The sequence below is a fragment of the Drosophila serrata genome, unplaced genomic scaffold (assembly GCF_035046125.1).
Source record: "Drosophila serrata isolate PLE 108 unplaced genomic scaffold, ASM3504612v1 contig_275, whole genome shotgun sequence".
Classification (NCBI taxonomy): domain Eukaryota; kingdom Metazoa; phylum Arthropoda; class Insecta; order Diptera; family Drosophilidae; genus Drosophila; species Drosophila serrata.
This window is the reverse complement of record NW_028257173.1, coordinates 2,386,491-2,408,993: the sequence shown is the minus strand read 5'-3', so window position 1 is coordinate 2,408,993 and position 22,503 is coordinate 2,386,491. Positions and strand designations below refer to the sequence as shown.

Genomic DNA, 22,503 nt, shown 5'->3' with positions numbered 1-22,503 from the left:
ATTGCAGTCTCTCCCTTTATTGCTTTCTCGTTTGGCCGCCTTAACCCTCTGTTGCCAATGGCTTGGCTGGAACATGCGCGGCCATTTTGCCCATGACCGCAGATTGAAGTTGTTATTTGTAATTCCAAATTTGGTTTTAGCCAAAGAAAGGAATCTGGTCTCTAACCTTGTTTATTTTGCCCTGATTGCAACAACTGAAGTTCGTTTGTGAAATGGAATAAAGATGGGGGGTTTTAATAGAGTAATGACATTGTATCTCCTAAACTTAAATCTCTTTATATAAGCTTATATCAACTGCAACAAAAGTTATTCCTTGTAGTCTGTAAATCTTATTCAATGCACATTATTCAGGATAAAATTCTATTACACAATCCATATTCCTTTGTAATCCCTCAATTATATAAAGTAATTTGTTGGTTTAGTGCTCTCTATGAAAATTTTCCCACTTTATCAAGCTTTTCTCTCCCCTTTGGGGGGCTCCTTCTCACTTTTGTTCTAATCATTTCCCTCCACTCAACGTGGCCTTCAACCCTTTTCGAAATGGCGGAGACCAAAATGCAGACATTGAAACCAAAACGAAAATTATGCCGCATTACGCATTATGCTTCCACTGAAGGACTCCCCTTTAGCTGGCACTTTTTCCCTTTTTCCCCAACCCGCCCACACATAATTTTTCCTTTTGCCTTTTCTCGCTTTTCTCTCCCCGCTTTCCAACCGCTTGGCCACACGCACACAGGCCATAAAATACGCTGGCACATTGCTCATACGCCACGTTAGCCCCGACAATTGACGGGATTTACTTTGCGTTGCACAGAGGGAAACGAGTGGGAAATTAGTAGAAAAATTAAAACAAAATGTATTAAATATTATATTTAAATTATGCTTTAAACGTACAAATATATAGTTTATCGACCAATTTGTTAATTTAAGTGATGAAATTACTTGGTTCTTTATTAGGTCGACTTTTAATAGGTTAACTTTGCTCTCCAATTTAATGAAAGATAACATTTTACCCATTTTCTCTCTGTGTATCCGCCGTCCTTTTTTCTAGCCCTGCTTTGCTTTGACTCGCCATCCAACAAAGTAGATGCACTTAAGTGCTTTTTGGCAAATTATTATTATGAGAACGGCTAAAAGTGAAGTGAGGGGATGTTGCAGAGGATATCAACTTTGTCTGGGATATTGACAGCTTTAAGTGATTTCCGTTAACCTTTTCAATCGCCAGAGAAGCAGACCAACACGTGACCTTAGCTAAGCCAGAAGAAAGGGAAGGGGCGGTGCAAGAAAAACAACCCACACACAGACACACACATTTTTATGGGCAACAAAGAAAAGGTTACATCCACATTAAATTAAAGTTAAATGGCAAAACTACGTGGCAGCAATTTTCATTCCAGCGACGACGTAATCAGCAACAAGCAGGAAAGCAGCGAAATCGGGAGGGAAAACTCGGGCGGAAAAATGTGGTGGGAGGAGCTGGGAGCTGGGTTGCGCTTCTCCATTGCGGCAATTACATGTTTTAAAATAATCATTATGATCGGGGTCGTAACACTAAATCCTAAAGGAACCTCTCCCTTGGCAACTCTGAAATCAGTACCGTAAATTGTAATAAAATTTTAAATTAAATTTTTTCCGCTTCCCCTTGATATTTTTTGTTTCTTTTTGAATAAGCAACACCTGTTGCCGTGTTTTGTAAACACTGGGATAAAATAATTGTATTTTGGTTTTAAAATAAATTGTAGGAAATGTAAACATATTTCTATATATTATTTGTATTGTATTAGATATTTGTTACAGTGCACTTACATCGATGTTGACTCCGGGTAGAGGGAACGCCTGTCCCGGGGGCTTATCGCGCGGCACATAGCGGTAGATCTCATGGCCATCCTTATACCATTTCACCGAGTACAAGGACTCCCCGTCGAGGGCATAACGACAGCCCAGAGTGGCACTCTTCAGGCGCATTATGTGATTAGGTATCTTCACCTCGGTCATTGTCAGCGAGCTGGTAATGTCTGCAATTAGCGGGAAAAGAGCATTGAGAAAGGTTCTTATTGTGGCGAAATTATTTTTAATGGCATCCCTTTGGCAGTGCCATTTTCCATTTTCATTTCCATTCCCATTCCCATTGCAAACTGCAGTTCAACTTATCCCCTTAGTTCTTATGCGCTAGCTCACATTCATATTTCAACGGTTATGATTCCAGTTGGCCATATCTTCTCCCTAAACTGGCCCGAAAGCAAACACAAAAAACCTCTTGCTGGCCCCTGTCACATGAATTTTGACTTGTCCTGCAGGACTCTGGGCACTTAGATTCGGGCAAATCCAGTGCACGTCACTGCAGTCCACAATTCACGTGTAAGGCTAAATGAAAATACGCCAGCAAAAACTCGACATTTTGCTAAAAAAAATGATAAGAACAGCAAGTAAGAGTGCGAAATGTCGAATGCCCTAACAAAGGAATTTTCAGGAAGGTTTAAATTATATTTTATATGTTATTATAGCCTTTCAGGGTATTATAATATTAATCAGAAGCTTGTAATGATGTGAAGGAGTCATTTTAGACCCTATAAATCAGCATCAACAGCTTAATCGATCTAGCCTTGTCCGACAGAAACAAATATTTGAAAATTTTTTTCTTAATTTTATAGGCGTAAATTACATTGTTAACATTTTTAAAAATTGACAAATTTAAAATTTGTTTAAATTTGTAAACTAAGTATGCGGATTTTTTATCCTTTTTTAAACTAAGACAGAACAGTTTTCCGAATTGAAATCAATGATTTTTTGGCTGAGTTATGATCAAATAATATTTACACCATGGCGTATACGTAATTATTTTGGGACTGCTTTCGAAATCTATTTTTATACGTTTCCAAGGTTTATAATTTTAGAAAGAAGAAAGTATTTATATGAAAGAGTCATTTCCGACCGTATAAATCATATATATTCATGTTCAGCTTGAAAAGTCGAGTCGATTTAGACATCTTCGGCAGAAAAACATTTTATTTTTTCCATTTTCGAAATTTTTGAAGAGGTTTCTTCTTAAAAATTAAACAAATTTTTTTTTTTTTACATTTTAAACTGGGTATGCAGATTTATTATACGTAATTATTTTGGGACTGCTTTCGAAATCTATTTTTATACGTTTCCAAGGTTTATAATTTTAGAAAGAAGAAAGTATTTATATGAAAGAGTCATTTCCGACCGTATAAATCATATATATTCATGTTCAGCTTGAAAAGTCGAGTCGATTTAGACATCTTCGGCAGAAAAACATTTTATTTTTTCCATTTTCGAAATTTTTGAAGAGGTTTCTTCTTAAAAATTAAACAAATTTTTTTTTTTACATTTTAAACTGGGTATGCAGATTTATTAAGCAAAAAAAAACTAATATAGGAAAGCTTTCCCAACTAATATTAATGAATTTTTGGCATTAATTTTACTAAAGTAATTATATCTTTGTAAAACATTTAATGATAGCAATTATCATATTCTTCAATTAGCAAATATTGGTAATATTTTCTAACATTTATCTTTATTAAATAAACAATTTACCCTTTGAAAGTGAATCAAAGCCAAACTCAGCTGAAAGCTTTTAAATCACAAACAGTGAAACTCTGGAAAATATCCTTCCCCCCCCGCCACTCGCCTTATTTGCCTTTCTGCGACATTTTGGCGGGTTTTCGGTCAGTCCCAGTGAGACTAACGGTACCCGTAACGGGGACCCGCAACAGAAGCCGTTGTATTTGCTTTGGCGTCGTTGTGGGTGGGCGATACGCCCACTTATTTAATATACCGCTACACTTTTCATTTTTCCAAACGTCAAACGTGAAAAACTGAGTTCGTTTCGGTGGGAAAAAGAGACAGGGAGACTGAGAGAGCAGGAAAAAAACAAATACACACGCACACCACCGCAGAATCACACACAGACACACACACAGCACACAGCAAAAGCCAGACGCATATGCATATGTGTGTGGTGTAACGTGCAGCGCCGCCATTGAATTTATCACATTCACATGCAAATTGCGCCAAACGACATTATTATGCAAATTGCCAACTGCAAATGGAGAACGAAATTGATTTTCCTGCATTTGCGAATAAGGAAGACGAAAGAAAAGTGGCAAAAAGGAATGGGAGGACTCATGCACAAGGAACTAGTAGTGGGCACAGTGGTTACCCGATAAGGAAAATGAATTACTACACGGAAATGTGTAACTTACACGATCAGTTAAATTGCTGAATTAAAGAGCAGTAAATGCGAAAATAAGAAGGCCAAATTGGTAGTGTTTAGTGAAGGGAGATTTGAGTTTATTTACGTTAACAGCATATATATATATTGCAATATTAGTGAAGTTATGAAAGAAGTTATATTTTTAAGCACCTGATTGTTTGCATATCTTATTTAAATATAATTAATAGAGAAATGTTTCCATTTGAATTCATATTTCCTAAGTTTTTAAATGTGACATTTTATTACACAATTTTTCATAGCATACTTTTTAGGGTATTAAGTTCATTTTAATTATTCATTCAGTTGAACAATAAATAAACTTATTTGTGTTTATTACCAAGAATTTTACTTCTCGTAGAACCAATGTCTCATATTAGCCTCATATCAATACCTTTTCACTTCTTTCCTTCATCTTTTCCATAGAAGTAGACTGGGAGGTGCAAAGAGAAAGGATCTGCTGTTGTGTATAGCATCGTTCAACAGTTTTGCGACATTTAGCAAAGCCACATTTATATGACAACTAGCGGCTAAGGATAAGGCAAGCAGACCCACACCTTAAGTGGGACAAAAAAGAGATAGATAGAGAGAGACAGAAAAAGAGAGAAAGAGAGAGTGTGTGTGGTTTATACAGCGACAAATGGCGAATATATTGAGCTGTCACAGGGCCCACTCAAAAACCCAAGCCGGAGGTTATGCAGACAAACAGACAGGCATACATACACAGGGAACTGTGACTCAGTGGCATCGGTAATATTGAACAATGTGAACACAAATCGGTGGTCGAAGACACTTGGAGAAATACATCACTTTTAAAAAGTACAAAATATAATTATAAATTACTATAGATTATAACTAAGAAATAAATATTGTTAACGTTTTCTAAAAATCTAAACAGAGATGAAAAACGAATTGCATTCAAAAATTTAAATAAAATGAATCTGGCCAACTAGGCGTATGTGTAATATTATCATTATTTATAAAATTACGCATACGCATAGTATTATTGCAAGAAATTGCAGGTCATAAAAGTTAAAAAAAATCTGATTAATTTTCTATAAAAATCAGTGAAAGAAAAACTGCATTTAAAAATTTAAATGAATACAATCTTGCTTACTAGGCGTATGCGTAATATTATCATAAGGTATAACATTACGCATACGCCTAGTAAGACAGCATATTGTATAGTTTTTTAAGCATTTTACAGTGCAAAAGAACTACATAAAAAATATATAAATACAAATAATCCGGCTAACTTGGCGTATGTGTAATATTAACATTATTTAAAAAATTACGTATACGCCTAGTAAACCAGAATATTGTAGACTTTAGTAATAATTTTACTTTTTTTGCACTTCAATTAATCAAAATATTATAAATTCAGAAATTTCCACTTTCACAATTCTGCCAGGAATAAATAATAATTTGTTCAAGTGCATTATCCAGTCACAAAAAGGGGATAGAACCAAGAAGAGCGGGGAAAGGAAGTGGAAAATCGCAATCGGAATCAGAATCGCAGTCGCGCCTTCAATAAAAAATACGTTGAATACATTCAGCGTGTTTGTTGGCACGTGTGTGTGTTGGTGTCCTCGTGTGTGTGTCATGTGTGTGAGTTTTTGTCATGTGTGTGTTTTGGTGGCAGACAATTGGCATAAAAAAGAAGAAGATACGGCGTTGGCAACCACAAAATGAGTTAGTTGTTTGCCTTTTTGCTGCCCCACCATTTGGGCTCGAATATTTTATAGTCCCAACAAACAACAACAAAAGTCATGCATTATAAATTCATTTCCGTGTCGGCATATTTTTGTTAGCCCAACAGAAGAAAAAGGCATATAAATGGAGTAGATGACGGCATAAAATGTGCTAATAAGCTATGGATTTGTGCCACTCGAAGCGATAATATGAAATCAAGAAGAAGTTGTTGTATAAATTATAGAGTTGCTGTATTAAAATCAAACATCAGCCATTTATTAAAGTAAATTATTAGTATATCTTTCAAGATAAAGAAGTTAAGATAGACTGTGGCACTTTATAAAATATACGAACTCTTCGGTTTTCTTAGCTGGTTTTTATCCTTGAAACAATGTACATTATTCAATTGTATATTATAATTACTGTCATACAATATTTTCCCATTTGCATTAAATATTTAATTAACAAATTCCTAAAACATTGCAAGATCCTAGTAATTTAAGGCAACCATTCTCATGTCCTGCCAGAGAGAAAACGCCCATCCTTTTTTACCGCCTTAATTGCAGTTGACTGGCATTTGACTTTGCAAATTGGCCTGGGACATTACTCCTTGCCCTTTACCCTTCCTTTATTTTTCTTTTTGCCTTTTTTCCTTTTTTCCGAGTGCAACTCTGGCTGCGTAAATGGTGTGTGTCCTTTTTTCTGCAGCAGACTACTGTAACAGCAACTGACTGCACATTAAAAATTAAAAAAGCCAACAAAACGATAAGGGAACTTGAGACAGCCAGCAAGAGAGTGACAGCAGTGGAGTGCATGGAGTTTATTAAGGGGGTTTCTGGGAGTTTGATTTTAGTATATTTTATACTCTGATTTATAATTTGATTTTATTTTAAAATGTTTTTCCATAAATTAAATCCCAGAAAAACTAAATAGGTAACTTCTTTAATAAAATTAATTATACCCTTGCATTCATTTTAGTCAGAAGCTTAAAACACTGTGAAAAAATTATTTCCGACCCTATAAATCATATATATTCTTGATCAGCATTTAAAGCCGAGTCGATCTAGCTATTTTCGGAAGATAAAAAAAAATTAGTAATTTTTTCAACAATTTTTAAGGGGTAAATTATATCTATTAAATTTTCAAAAATTGACAAAAATTGAAATTAATTAAAATTTTATATTGAGTATGCAGATTAATAAACCAAATAAAAACTAATATAGGACAGCTTTCCGAATCAATTTTTATGCTTTTTTGGCTTAGTTATAAGTGTTTTAATTTGTCTAAAATGTCATAAGATAATATAATATAATATTTATAAATATCGCTTAAAAGGTTAGTAAACCTCGGCTTAAAATTATAAAAATAATATATATTTCTTGTAGTTAATATATAACATTTCCAATTCATTTACATCTATTTATTCACAAGAAAAAATTGTACAATTCTGAGGGGTATTTTTAGACTTCCTACGCTCATGACTGTGGAAAAGGATAGGACCTGAGCCTGACTCTCCTCAAAGGCAAAAGCCAAAAGCTAAAGCCAAAGTCTGAGAAGGAGGTCCGGAACTGAGGCGTGGAAAATATTGGCAGGGGGGTTGGGGGGGTGTAGAATGTAAAAGAACTTTGCCTACAACAACCAACAGCAGCAGTGAGGGGGAAAGTTAAAAAAAAAGGAGAAGCAAAGTAATTTCATGCATCGTTTAATTTTCATTCGGGTTTAATTTGTGCAACGCCCACCCCGTATATAACCCTCTCCATTCCAACGAACTCCCGCCATTCTCACCATATCACCATAAAGAGTTCCTTGATGGCACTTCTTCCCTTTTCTGCCGGAAGAATGTTTGTAATTCGCCATTTAGACCTAATACTCAACAGCCACTTCCAGCTGAACTGACAATTGAAACAGCAAATGAAAATGAGGGGTAAAAAGGGGTAAGACAAATGTTAGGAAAACCAGAGAAAAACACAGAACGCACGCAGCTGAAATTGACACCAACAACGAAATTGGAAGACAAATAAAATTATATGAAGCAAAACTTTGAAAGTGTTTTGTATTTCATGTAGGATATCTAAGACTTCTTTGGAATATGGGAAAACCAGAATAAGAGATTGTTCTGCTCTTAATACTAATCAATAAATATCTAAGCTAATAGTTCTTTTTATATATATTATTAATATTCAATATATTCTTTATATTAAAGTTCCTTATAAAACACAATAAGTTTAAGAACTTTCTTTTGTACCCCACAAGTTCGCAAATATTTCCTTGTCATTTTCACACGTCCAAATACGACGACTTCTTGTCCGCACGCAAAAATTGTTTCAACTTTAATGAAGTCAATTTTGGAAGTTGCTACCCCCATTCTCCCATATTTAGTATCCAGCCTTCCCAAAGAAACCCCTTCTACCCCCTTTTTGTAATTGAAATTTTTATAGTTGTCGCACAGTTTGCTATCTCCGAGAAAAAAGAAAAACGTGCCAGAGTTGGGGTGAAAACTCGGCTGAGACAAAACTTTTATCAGACGCCAGGCGCATTCTTTAAAACAATTTTCATGGGGTTTTTTTGCCATCTCCACCCACCACACCCACCTCTCGTCCCTTTTCCCCGAGAGCCGAAACAAATTAATCCCTTTATTTGCATAATTGAAAAACATCAACTGAAGCAGTCGAAAAATATCAAGAACTTCAAGTCGAATGGCCAGCGGGTAAATGTCCTTGCAACAAGGACTTACACTGAGGAAAAGTTTATAAATAATCGTTGAAATAATATAGAATAATGGGTACAGAAAGGTAGAAAATATAGCTTATTTAAAAAAAGGGTTGACATACAAATTCTTTATTTTACTAACATGCAAAACATATATAGAAATATTAAAATTTTTAATCTGTCATTGTTTCATTTCCCTTAATTTTTTAATTTGCTCAAAGCTACAATCTTAATTTAGACTCTGTGAATTTTTAAGTGTGCTCTGGGCTAAACTGTCGCCACATTTTAATGTTGTTGGCGGCATCATTGGCCCTGGGGAGCTATTTAACATTTTTCCAACACTTTGATAATCGCACTTTGCGGGCAGATTAATTATTTACGAGCGCCGTGTCCTCCTCTCTCTTCTACCTGGGTTCACTCGCATCGTTTAACCCGCAGACAGACAGGAAGACAACCGACGGTAGACAGTCGACGACAAAAGCCCAGAAGTTGTTGTTAAATCTTGGTAATGCCTAAAGCCCAGGCCCAGGCACCAACTCCACCCCAAACCCTAAATCCTGATTCTCGAACGAACGTCAGGCCAAGTATATTTGTCGCCGGTCTTAAGAGATTGCGGCGCACAATTTCCGCGCGCGGTTGGGGGGGGGGGGGGGGGTTGGGGGGTCAGGCAAAGGCCTACCCTCCCAGGAGATTTTCCGGGGCGGAAAAGCCACCGCAAGACATCAAAAGTGCGCGCACACTGAGGGCCAAAAGTCAACGCGAATCAGGTGAGGAATGGGAAATAAAGCAAAGGCATAGGGCCATAGGAATGTCACACTTGCAGAAAATATATAAACCAAAAGGGAAAAAAATTAAATCAGATTTGGCAGTAAATTTACTTACAGAGGATTGCAATTTATAATAGAAATATCTTCCTTCTCTTCTTGTTTCCTTTTTAAGTAAAGGATAAACTCTAGAGAGACAGAACTATATAGAAATGCTTTCTAATTTTCCCAGTGCATCTCCTGTGCTGTCGCCGGATGCCACAATTGGTGACCCCCGAACGCATCCCCGGAGTTTACTTAGCTATCAAATGGTAATATTTCAATTGTATTTCTCGACTCTTGGAAATTGAAAAGAAACATTATGCCGGAATAGGCCCCTAGATCATCTTGCTCTATAATTAAGGAGGTTGTGAGCTAACTCTGCCTTCTCTTAGGCCCTAAATCCACTCGCTGCGCGGCAAAGGCGCCAAATTAATGCGTTAAATGCAATTTGCGGCTCTGAAAAGACGGCTTAAGGCGATGCCAAGCACGGAGAACCTTTGAGCCAACTTGCAAGGCGGGCCAACTTTTACTTTGGAGCCCGGGCCCTTTTGCCATATGAATTATGCAGTCAAGGAGGAAGGAGGAATGCGGGAGTAACATAAGATGAAAAGCGGTTTAATTCCTTAAAGAGGTGTATAATGTGCGGGAAATTCATTTGGATTTTCCTGGGGAAAATAGCAAAATTATGAGTTAATCTTATTACTATGGATTATAGACTTTACAATTTTAGGGAATATTTCTACTCAAGATTATTGCTTAGGCAATAAGTAAATTATAATATTTTATAGCTTATAAATTGTATGAAGTTTTATTAAATTAAATTTAAGATAAACAGAATAAATATTACTATAAATATTTCTAGAAATTCCCTCAAAAAGTAAATGTTTAATCGAGCTTCTTGCACTTTTGTTAATTGAATCTTATATTATATTTCCCTTGTGATGATTTATTCACATGCCTTGACCATAGTATTCCCATGAATTCCCTCATAATGTTTGCACTAGCTTGTATCACATTCATTTCATTTTCTTCTCTTACTTTCTTAAAAGATGGGCATTAATATTTGAGTATCGTTCCCAATTCCACTTTCTTTCGAATAGGAAAGCGCACATTTAGCCCCGAATAAAAATTTGCCTTTTGCCTTGAGGCCTAGACCAAAAGTTAAGCTAAAATATTGGCTGCCTCTAGTTGGCCGTGGAATATGAGCCTAAATACATAGCCGAGAGTTTGAAATAAAAGGCCAAAAGCACCGACCAATTTTCCTTAGCTTTTCCTTCCATGACTTCTTTTTTTTGTATTTTTTGTATTTTTGACTGCCTTTGGCATAATTTGAAGAACTTCCTATTCAACTTTCTCTGACCAGCCCCAGGGGATGGGCACACACCTCAGACGAAAGACTTGTAAGAAATACTATATATTTATATATATATATATATATATATATATATAGTATATACTTGAAAAGACAACTTTGCCCTGGCACATTACCATGCTGAGGGATATGCGATGTCTTGGGCTGAACGAGAGTATTATAAATAATTCAGTGGCCCCGTTCAGACCGGAGGCGCTTTAATGAGGCCAAAACGGACTTTGGCCATCAGGAGTTTAAGCAATTTTCGTAGCCAGGTGAGGGTTGAGAGAAAATTTATGAAAATTTAACTCTCAGCTAAACTTTTCCTTCTTTTTTTTTACTTGTTTTTATATCATTTTTATTTATACCGGGTTACACTTGGATAAAATGGGGGTTACTTTTGTATAATAAAGTGAATAGTAGGGAGTTTAGGAATATTATATAAAATAATAATAAGTTAATTTTTGAACTAAATAGTTTTAGAGAAAAGAAAGAAAAAATCACATTAATCCATTCAAATTACATTATTAAATGTTTCATAAAAGAGAGAGGTTTTATTATGGTGTGATTTAAATGAAATAAAGTTATATAGTAATTAGAAATAGTTCAGAAAGTTGCACAGTAAAATGCGTTTTCCCTTAGTGCAATTGAAAAAGTCAGTTTCAGATTTTGCTGAGGAAAATGCGAGGCAGTCGATAAAGGTAAATATACATGACATATCCAAATGTGGGCGGTTCCCCCGTCGTCTGGGGCGGAAGTTCTATGGCAAAGAAGGGAAAAACAAGGGTAAGCAGCCGCAATGCGTTGGGGAAAATCAATTTCGCATAAAAAATTCAAGCAAAAATTGTATGCCAACCTTTTTTCTCTTATTTTTTTTTCCAAAAAAGAGCTCCTGTTTTTGCTGGAACTCAAGTAAAAGTTATTGCTAATATCGAAGGGTATGAGTGTGCACGTGTGTGTAAGGTAAGCATCTGTGTGTGTGTGTTTGTGTGGCGGCATGTGAACTTAATGATTATGCAAATTGGCCTATAAATCGATTGCCAATCGTCGGCATTGCCACAAATTGCCGTTAGTTTACTCCAAGGGGAAATGGTGACAAAAAGCGAAAAGAAAAGTAGGTCATATCCGATTATAGACATTCCCTTTATGTAAAACCATTCAATTTGGTTTTTATTTAAATCAATTAATATATATAACATAAAATTAAAGTTAATTTCAATAGTTTTCTATGAAATTTAACTATTACACCACTTGCTACATTTACTTAATTTTTCTTTCCTTACTTCTCAAGATTAAATTATTTCAAAAATACTTTAAAAATACATTTCCCTCACGGCATTCAATATCTACCCCGCCTAATGCCTTTCGAGCTCGTCAACGCACTATAAAAATATCATTATCAGTGCAAAAGTTTGCTTATCAAAGATGACTCCGACAACAGCAACAGGACAGCAAGAAAGGTTGAAAAAATGTGGCAAGAAATTTGCATATTCCACAAGACACACAGCATAGAAGCCAAAGACACGCGGCTGCCACTGTCGTTGAAGTTGAAAAATGGCCAGGAAAGGCCATGGAAAATTGAATTGCCAACTGGTCGTCTGGCTGGCCCATTCCTCCTCACCAAACTCTGCAGCTTCAGGGCGGGCTTATCATTAAATTCAAATATCAATCAATTTATCATAAAAGGGAATGGCAGCGTCAACATAGAAGCCAAGTCAAAAAGGAGTAAAAAAAAGTGAACCTGCAGCTGGCTCGCAGGTTGAAGTTTCTCTGCCTGGCATCTAAAATGCAATTGAAAATGGAAATGCAGTGAATCTTGCAGTGAGTCTTGTGATTTTAACTTTGAATTTAAGAATTTAAAATCTAAATCGATTATGCTTTATTTGGAATCAATTTAATTAAAGACCTTCGAGGGCCACATGGCGTATACGTAACATAATTACGTATACGCAACAAAACTTACATTTATTTCTAATTAATTTGTAGCTCTTATAAACGATGTTTGCATAAACAAGGTTCTCAATGAACTATCATAAATTAATTATTAAGACACTTAAACGTCATATAGAACACAGTAATTGGTTCATATTTGCTAAGATTATGTTTCAAGTGCATTCAGAAATTGCTACTTCTAGCAAAACATTTTCAACTGTCATATTCCTAATGATTAACCGCTAGGAAAGTCTGACCCCAAAAAAGGCGTCTATTTACCAGTTGACACTTGTGTCTTCGATTCCCTTTAAGCCTTTAAGTAAATTATTGCTAATGGCCTCCACACACACACACACACACACTCACCGTCTGGCATTTGGTATCGGGAGTTGTTCGCCAGCAAAGTAATCACAACATTTGATTGATTGAAATCAATTTCCCGTCAGAGACATCTGTGGGTTGTGTGTGTGTGTGAGTGTTTTTTGGGGTGTTTATGCATATATTTGCTCTAGTCTCAGCAGTGAAAGAAATACTTGTTATAGAACTTGGAGATAACAAATACATTTAATAAAAAAACTGCTATTAATCTTATAAATAAATCCAGGAAAAGGGGTCTTTCAATGTATTTTATTGTTGGAATATATATATTTTCCAGTGTAGTTTAGGTGTTTATATCTTTAACTATACAGGAATACAGCAATGAAAGAAATACTTGTTATAGAACTTGGATATAAGAAATAAGAAGTCATAAATAAGTTTAGATACATTTAACACAAAAACTACTATTAATCCCATAAATAAATCTAGAAAAACACTTTTTTAAATGTTCTTAACTATTGGTATATATATATTTTCCAGTGTAGTTTAGGGTTTTGTATCTTTGACTATACAGGAATACCATTAGATAGCGATATGCTTGAAATCAAGCTGAGACTGACTGACTTGCCTTTGCTTTCTCTCGGTTTCTCTAAACGTTTTCTCCTTCGGCAGTTGCCATAGATGCCAGGAGCAGACAAGCATCGTTATCCCTTATTTCCCACACGAATTTCCACCTTATTTTTCTGAATTTTCAATGCTCACCCTCTGTGATATTCTAATAATGTATATCGTACATCTTTGAGTTGATGCTTTATTCCGCGAAATTAATTTCAAATGAGTGGCTGACTGTCATTATCTAGACTCATATATGAATAATAAATGAAAATGCATTTGTCTGGAAATCTTGGCCAAAAGCTCGGAACCAAGGCAATATTTGCCAACATTGTTGGTGGGCCAAAAGGAAAACAGAGCAAAGTACGTGGCTGGGATTTTTATAACCAAATCAGGACAGAGACCTCCCTACAGCTGGTTTTTTTGTTTTGTTTTTGGCATTGCTTTTTATTGTTTTTTATGATCATTTGTATTCATCAATTTTGTATTGATTTGGGGCAAGGGAAGGAAGAGAGAGGCGTTTATATGCCAAGGCAGCGAAAGGATAAACAAAACTTGGCAGAAGCCAATGAATTCTGATGTTTTGTTGCCTTTCCCTTTCCCTTTCCCTTTCCCGATTTTCCGATTCTTTTCCCCACTGCCACGACTCTCCTTTTCTTTGGCAATTCCGCACAGCATCTTACGAATTTATGAGCTATAAAAACATCTGCCCGAAACGGACTTTGCCATCTTTCTGTGGAGCATCCTTCCCCTCCTTTTCAACTCGATATCTCCTGCTTTATCTTCCCCTGTGCGGTAAAGGCAAAGAAACACAAAAAAAAAAGTAAAGTAAAGTGCTCCCCACTTTTTGATTACTTTTTGTTATTGTTTTTATGATTTTTGTTTCTCCTACTTGGCTTTTATTTTACATTTTTATATTACTTCTTCCGGAGTTTTTTGTGTCCCTTCTTGCGTTATTTTAATTAGGCGCCAAATGCATAATAAAATAGATATTTGTTTAAGGAATTGGCGGGGGTTGAACGCATGTGTGAATAGGTTTTCACAAATGGGAAAATATGTGCAAATATTAAATACATTTTTAAAGGTTAAAAGATCTCAAATGAATATATTTTATATGAAGAAATAATACAACATTTATTTATTAATTAAATCTAAGGAAAAGCAAGGGAAAAAACTGCTTCATTTCCCCAAAAAATATATATTTTTTAAATAACCTCCGTTTCGGTTCATGTGTCACTACTTTATTTTCTTATTTTTGTTCATTTGACATTCAAAGATTAAATTTAAATATTACGTACTCTCTCTCTGTGGACAGTACAAGTAAAAGGAAATTCGCGATGCATTTTTATTGAATTTATTAAGTGAAGCGCAAATATTGTTGGTAATTAACTTTTAACCAGCACTGAGAGACGACGACTGACAGAAATAAAAAAAAGAACCGAGAATATTAAATATTAAATATTTAAAAAAGCTGCGCGCGCATATTAAAATTGCAATAAAAATGTCATTGAAATGTTTCTTTTTCTGTTTTTTTTTCCTTCTTCTTCGTTTACCCACAGAGCCGAATTAATCCGGGGGAAAACCCCCAATGGGGGTGGGAGGAGGTTGGGAAAAGTGGAAAAGGGGTTTGGGGCTGCAGAGATGCTGCGGTGGGAGAGCATATAAAAAATTGAATATGCAGCCAACAGAATAAATGAATTCATAAAACGCATCGCCGTCAGAGTGAAATGCGGCAAAAATGAAATGTTAACAACGCCCAAAAGCCGAAAAGTAGTTCGCCCATTTTCATGGAAAATAACGAAACGAGGCGCATAAATACAAAAAATGGAGAAGTGCAAGAGGGAGACTTTCGGCGACATCAAAGTTATTGACAGCTGTAAAGTTGGTGTAATCTCTACTTCCATTCCCACATGGTAAAAATGTCAGAATTCAATTAAAATTTTATGATATGCACAAAGCAGCAAAAAAAGCGCATAAAAAGTAGAAAAGGAAAAGGAAAGTTAAGCAAGCGGGGGGTGTATGTGGAAAAGTGTGTGTGGAAATTTCGCTGTCATAATGAAAGGCGCCGAATGCACATACACGGGGCACACACGCTCTCAAAGGCTCATTGAGGCCATTGGCAGTTTTCCACTCCCTTTCCTTGCCTTTTAGCACTTTTTCCCCCGATTTTTCCTCACTCTCTATCTCTCTCTTTACTTTGTGGCCGCGACAACTGCACACAAGTGCTGCGCATTTTTATTTTTTAATCGGAAAATACCCTAACAAAATGTTGAAGCTTTATAAAGAGTGTGGAAAATGTTCCACAGAGGATTTCAGTAAAGGGAAGTCACGAAATGAATAGTAAATTCTTTAATTTTGGAGGTACTAATAATATATTATTATTTAAAGTGGAATAATATATTTAAAGAGTGTGGAAAATGTTTCACAGAGGATTTAAGTTAAAGGAAGTCAAGAAAAAATTAGTAAATTCTTTAATTATATGTTAATTTTGGAGTTACTAATAATATATAAATATTTAAAGGGGATTTTGTTACAAGTTTTTGCATTTTTGAAGCTAAACAGAACAATCTACTTTACCTTAAAAATGATCTAAAGGTTAGTATTCCTTACTTTCAAGGGAATTTATTATTTTAAAATCTTTTATTATTATAAAAAATAGTATAAACGAAATATCCTAGATATATTTCCTGTAATATTTACACTAAAGAGAACATAGAACATTTAAAGATTAGTGCCAAAAAAGAATTTGGCTTGACAATCTGAAATTTTTGTTGTTGTTGGCCATCTTGAGCATCATTTGCGTGGCGATTTTTGCGCTGAGCTTTTGGTTTTTGCGCAACAGCGAAATAAAATGAAAGTAACCATTAAAATGATGGTTATAATTTAGCTAACAATTTGGCTTTCTGGCATTGTGTGTATTTTTTTTTTTTTTTTGTTGCAGGGCCAGCTGCTAATGCGGTTTTATTGTTATGGATGTGGCAGTATTTCTACCATTTTTATTTGTACGAGTGTTTTTTGTTTGTTTGTTGGGGAAGAGAAACCATTGAATATGCTCTTGTGCAAGAGGATATGCAAATGGGTATGTTAACAGGATGTTGCAGCATGTTCGTCATAAATCCTGGTGAGGAGGCATGGCAAGGGGGCTGAGGCACACAAATCGACCATCTGCAGTGACCTTTCAACTGGCGGCCATAAAACTGTCCCACATTCAGCACTCTCTCTCTCTCTCTCCCTTCTGGGCCACTTTAGGCGAAACGAAAAGCGGATGCGATAAGCTTAACCCATCCGCACACTCACTGGAGGCATTGATTACCAGCGGCGGCGGCGGCGGCCCAAATAAATTACGGGAACTCAGTGCCGGTTCTGGTCCAGTCAAATGGCAAACTTTCGCCGGGAAAACTTTCCCTTTTTTTTGGGTACCAAGAGCAGAAAAAAAAATGCAGAAAAGCTGCCACCGGAGGCGGAATTTTTACGCTCTATTTGCGGCAAACAGTCACTGCCAAAAATACTCGGCAGGCAACTAACACAAGAAAGGAGAGACTAGTCAGAGATAGAGTGGGAATTGATACCCTGAAAATTTCATTCTAGAGTGACTGTAAATGTTTAATATAATAAATTATTAATAGTTATTACTGAGTTTATTTAATGAACATATTTTTACAAGTTTATCCACCATGAATTATAGCATCTTTGAATAAATAAAATGAATTTATAATCCTAACTCTAATTTCTTGTATAATATCACTACATAAAACACTAGTTAAATACTTAAATACTTTCTAAAATGTATGCCTAGTAAATATCTATTTAAATAACTTAGTTTACACTTCCTTTCCTCTCCCTAATGTACCCCTGAACACTTCTTTAACTAAGCTTAGAAAAATAGAGAAGAAAAACCAACATTGAGTTGGCATTTGCCATTTTCCAGGGCCGCTCTCGAGTGCGTCTCGATGGGCGCATGATGGGGCCAGGGGGCGTGGCAAATGACGCGTGAATAAATCAGCTCGTGTTGCAAGCAGATAGAGATAGATAGAGAGAGAGAGAGAGAGACAGTGAGGCACATGTAAGTAATGTTTCCTTGGCCAGAGACACGAGCCCATCCCAAGAACAAGAACTTCCGAGGCATTTTCCGTGGGAATGTGTCCAAGGAAATGACACAAGTGAAAATATTTCAAACACTTTTGGCCCAAAGTGAGCAAAAGGAACTTGGCCCGAGTGAGTGTATAGCATCGATTGAATTGTCTTTACGCTTTGGTGAGCGGCTTACAGGACTCAGCCAGGCTCTGATTGCAAGTGTGAGTATCTTATTTACACACACACACACACCACCATCTTCTTCTTCCTTGGAGGTCCTGAAGCCTTTACTTTCGCTTGCCTGCGCTTTCTCCTAATCAAGTACTCTCTTCCGCAGAGTGCATAAAACTGTAAAAATAGCTCAACGAAGGTCAGGTTCTACTTAAGTATAGGGAAAACTTTTGCTTAAAAATAAAAAGAAAATCAAGTCAAAGTTTTAATATTTTTCAGCATTATTTAACCCAACTTTAATTAGGTTTATGGGCTTTACATAAATTTATGGCGGACTTAATTAAACAGGTCAAAGCTTAAAATTGAAACACTTCTATATAAATTTCTGTACCATTTCAAATCATGTCACCACATTAATCTTTCCTTTCCCATCTAGATTTTATTCGAAGATCTCTAAGGTCGATTTACATTTGATAATTTCTGACTGTGAATCCAAATCAATTTGCTGGCCATCAACGCCCTTGAGATTGTGGGTTGTCCTGGCCAGGTCCTGACCTGGAAAGGCTTTTAGCTCAACATTTTGCCTTTTTTTTGCTCCCCTCCGACCACCGCCCACGGTATCCTGCGTATCCTTGAGTGTGCTGATTATTTTATGCCTGGACGAGCGGTCAGACGGTGTCATGTTGTTGCCGGCCCCTTGGATTTTTTGATAAATTTTCCATATCGTTAGCAGCAGGAGCAGGACCCTTTTCAGGGGTTTTCCATTTTAAAGGGTGTTTTGCCCACCGATTTCTTTGCTCTTTTTTTGTTATGTCGGGGTAGCTGCACACAATTTGTTGTAATACAATATTTTCGCCATTAGGAGCCAGGCAAATGGCCAAGTGGCAGCCAGCGGCCACTGACTTTGTTTGCTGCGCAATGTTTGCGCTTCTCTGTTACTGCCCAGCTCCATCTCCTTTTCGTCCTTTGGCTCCTTCATTTACACTTTGAACCCTCGCACATGCCGCAAGTGGTGGGTGCTGTGAGAAATTGAGAAGGACGACTTTTGCAGGATATTGAGTTTACACAAAATACAAATTGCAAAACATTTCAATTCGACAGTTTGAGGATTTTGGAAATCCAGGGATATTATTTACATATCAGAGACTCTTTAATCTGCATTTTAAAAGTCTGTAAATTTTATATCGTCTAGGTTTTTGAGTTGTAAAGTAAATATTTAAATATTTAATATTGCAAACACAATCCAGGGTATCTCTTTGACCAAACTTTATTCTTTACTGATTTTTCCAGTTTATTTAGGCTTGAACCAAAACTTGACCCAATCCTAATCCCAGCAAGTTGAGGAATTATGTTTCGAATATTTTTCGGTTATATGTAGTCACACATCTTCTTTAGGCATTTCCCTGGCATTTTCTTCACCAGCCCCTTTTCCTCTCACTCGTTGACTGCCTAATGGAACGTAAAGTCTGCATGATTAATAGGCGTCAGTCGGTTGTTCCTTACGTCTGAGCCTCGTCAGACATTAATGCTACCAAGGCCGAAATATACGTTACTTTTTTTGGCTTCTACTACGCTCTAATGATTTCAATAAAGCCATACGAAAAAAAAGGAAGGAAAAGGCCAAAAGAACTCAGCGGAGGGTGAGCGTTTTATTTTGTTTCAATTTGCTTAGGGGCGTTTTCTGACCGGATCGGACTGAATTGAACCTAAGTGAACCGAACAAAACAGGGTCCTGTTTGTCATGTCCTGCGATTGTATTTGTTTTTTGTCTCTTCTTTCCGGGAATTTTAGCCATTTCAGCTAATTGAAATGATAGAATTTCCCTAATGTCGAAAAGGAAGTTGGTAGTAATGATTTTAATTGCTAAACTTTGAAATACTTATGTACATATCTAATTAGAAGTTTAGATAGTGAAATTAATATTAGAAACATTTATTTTATTTAATTTTGCTTCAAGAATATGCCTTTAAATAATTAAAACTATATTTTGGAATTTAATAATTTATTTACTCATAAACAAGTAAAAATTTAATCGGTTTAGTTTACAAAAACTACCGAAATAGTCAAAAATAAATGCATTTACCAGCATAAAACTTAACTTTATCCAAATAAAATCCGTATTTATATAATATACTAGCTGACCCGGCAGACTTCGTACTGCCTCATCCTGAAATACTGGCTATTTATAAGGTTTAAATTTGATATTCACAGACACACACTGTTAAAATACAGTCTGTTAATTAATTTAATGCTTTCTCATAAACTATATTTTTTGTTTTGTTTTGTGGTGCGTAAATAAACAAAGAAGACGGTTTTCCGACGCGCGAACACGCGACGTATAATTGTCCATGCGCGAAACAGGGAAACTCCAAGTTGATTCCACAAACTTCTAACGACTGTCCTTGCAATTTATTTATGGTCATCGCAAAGGCCAGACGCACTGGAAATTGTAACCGTTTAAAATCGAATGGTAAGTCCGTTGGAATCATCGGTATCCGCGGGATCAAGACATCCTCTCCTTTGTATTTTCCTTTTATGATTGTCGCCTCAATGACGTTATTCATCAGTCTTTTCACAGCCAGTCTTGTTCCATTGCATAGTCGAGGTTGATTAATGTTACGCAGCATGATGACAACTGATCCCATTACATTTAGATTAGTCAATTTTAACACATTCATAATAATAATAATAATATGACACATATTCATCCTTTTTTTTCAATTATTGAGTTTATTACATTTATTTAGTTAGTGCTTCTCTGTAAACAATATTTGATGTTGTTTTATTTTGTGGCAGCAAAATAAATTGATTTTCAGGGGCTCCGACTCGCGATAGACCAACATACAGTTGACCATTAGTAAAACATTTATTTCGCAGATCGATCCCTACTAATTCGAAAGTTTGGCCTTGGGACTTGTTAATTGTTAATGCGAAAGATGTTTTTACCGGAAATTGAAGCCGTTTAAATGGGATTGGCAGATCAGTTGGGATCATCGGTATCCTCGGTATATGAGCTAGTTGACCAGTGATAATAGTTGCTACAATTAAATTGTCCTTTAACTCCTTAATAAGCAGCCTCCTCCCATTACACATGCTTGGAGGGTTTAAATTTCTTAAAAGCATGATTGGGATTCAGATTTTTAACGTCAATTCATGGGGTGGCAGTCCAGAAGGGTTCAACGAATTTATAAATTCCTGTGGATAATGGACTGCATCTTCAATATTCGTTACAGTGTCGATCGATTTGTATGTTTTTGTTTGGCCGGGGACTTTTTGAACAATCAGATTATTTATTTCATTGACAGTATCATTCTTAGGTGATACTATAGCCCGAGAACACAGCCAATGGACGTCTCTTTCGTGCAAATTCTCGATATCAGGGTATACAGAATCTATTAAATTTTCCAAATTATGGAGTATTTGGCCTAGAGACTCATCCAGAAGAATGTCACAATGACCGCTTAAATTTGCAGTTGGAAAAATTCCTTCCCCAAGTTTTAGCAGTTGCTGTGGGAAATCGCTATCAGTGATTCCATGAAGATGAGCTCTCATATTTGTCCTTAATCCCAATGTCCCACATAATCAATGATGCCTCTTGTAGTAATTTACCAATAGGTCCATTTTTGCGTATTGAACATGTAGATTGTTGTTCAAGATTGACGAATAGTGGAAGTTTAAAAGTAGAATGAGCAGTTTTGCCATCCTTCAAAAGAGTTGCAGCATTCATCACAGCATCCCGCAAATGGATATATTCCTCGGACCGAAATTTCGTCTGATTCAATCTAAGAGGCAGACCTGATGCATCCGGCCAATAACGACATTCGATTCGAGCTGTAATCAATAGTTGGATTATATCTGATCTTCAGCAAGCTGTAAACGCGCTTCAGCTACCCTTGCCCTGTCGCGTTATTTTGAGAGTGAATCAAATCGATCTTAATCGTTTTCTCTCAAGCCTATCTGCTCGTCTTTCTGCTGATTCTTCCTTGTGCATCTGCATTGCTCTCAGCCGCTCAGTCTCTCGGATGGAGGCCCGTTCTTCGTCAGTTATATTCGTAATCTTACGTCTTTTTGCTTCTGTATTACGCTTACGACGACCCAAACTCTACTTCTTGGGTGGCAGGACTTCGTTTCTTACTGAACCTGAACAAAAAAATAAAATTTTTATCTCCAATTCCTTATTTCAATATGTTTTGAATGTTTGACAGGAAATGCTTTGGCTGCCTGTAGAGGGCGGTAGATGTAAGGTAGTTTTATTTAGAAAACGTTTGTATGGGAAATAGAAAAATACTGTTTTGAGGATTTTCCCGGCAATTAATCGAATTTTTCTCACCTTTTAAACCTTCCCTAGACCTCCACGAATAATTCAAGACCAAGATAAGATAAATTTCTTCTTTCAATATGTTTTGAATGTTTGACAGGAAATGCTTTGATTCAGCTGTCTGCCTGTACATTTTATTTAGAAAACGTTTGTATGGGAAATAGAAAAATACTGTTTTGAGGATTTTCCCGGCAATTAATCGAATTTTTCTCACCTTTTAAACCTTCCCTAGACCTCCACGAATAATTCAAGACCAAGATAAGATAAATCCGTTCAGCCATTCTCG

General features: G+C 36.2%; 1 protein-coding gene and 1 long non-coding RNA gene across 4 annotated transcripts in view; both read right to left on the bottom strand.

Annotated features, from left to right (window-relative positions):
- Positions 1–22,503, bottom strand: part of beat-IIIa (beaten path IIIa) — a 45,170-nt gene that overhangs the window by 13,842 nt on the left and 8,825 nt on the right. For all 3 annotated transcript variants that reach the window (XM_086835122.1, XM_020953499.2, XM_086835123.1), the window contains exon 3: positions 1,807–2,015. In XM_086835122.1, coding sequence (XP_086691248.1) covers positions 1,807–2,015 — 209 coding nt within the window. The remainder of the gene's footprint in view (positions 1–1,806; positions 2,016–22,503) is intronic.
- LOC147643399 (uncharacterized) lies at positions 21,165–22,269 on the bottom strand. Its single transcript, XR_015272161.1, has 2 exons — positions 21,791–22,269; positions 21,165–21,730 (listed from the first exon to the last, which is right to left on the bottom strand). It is a non-coding gene; the product is annotated as an uncharacterized LOC147643399 (long non-coding RNA).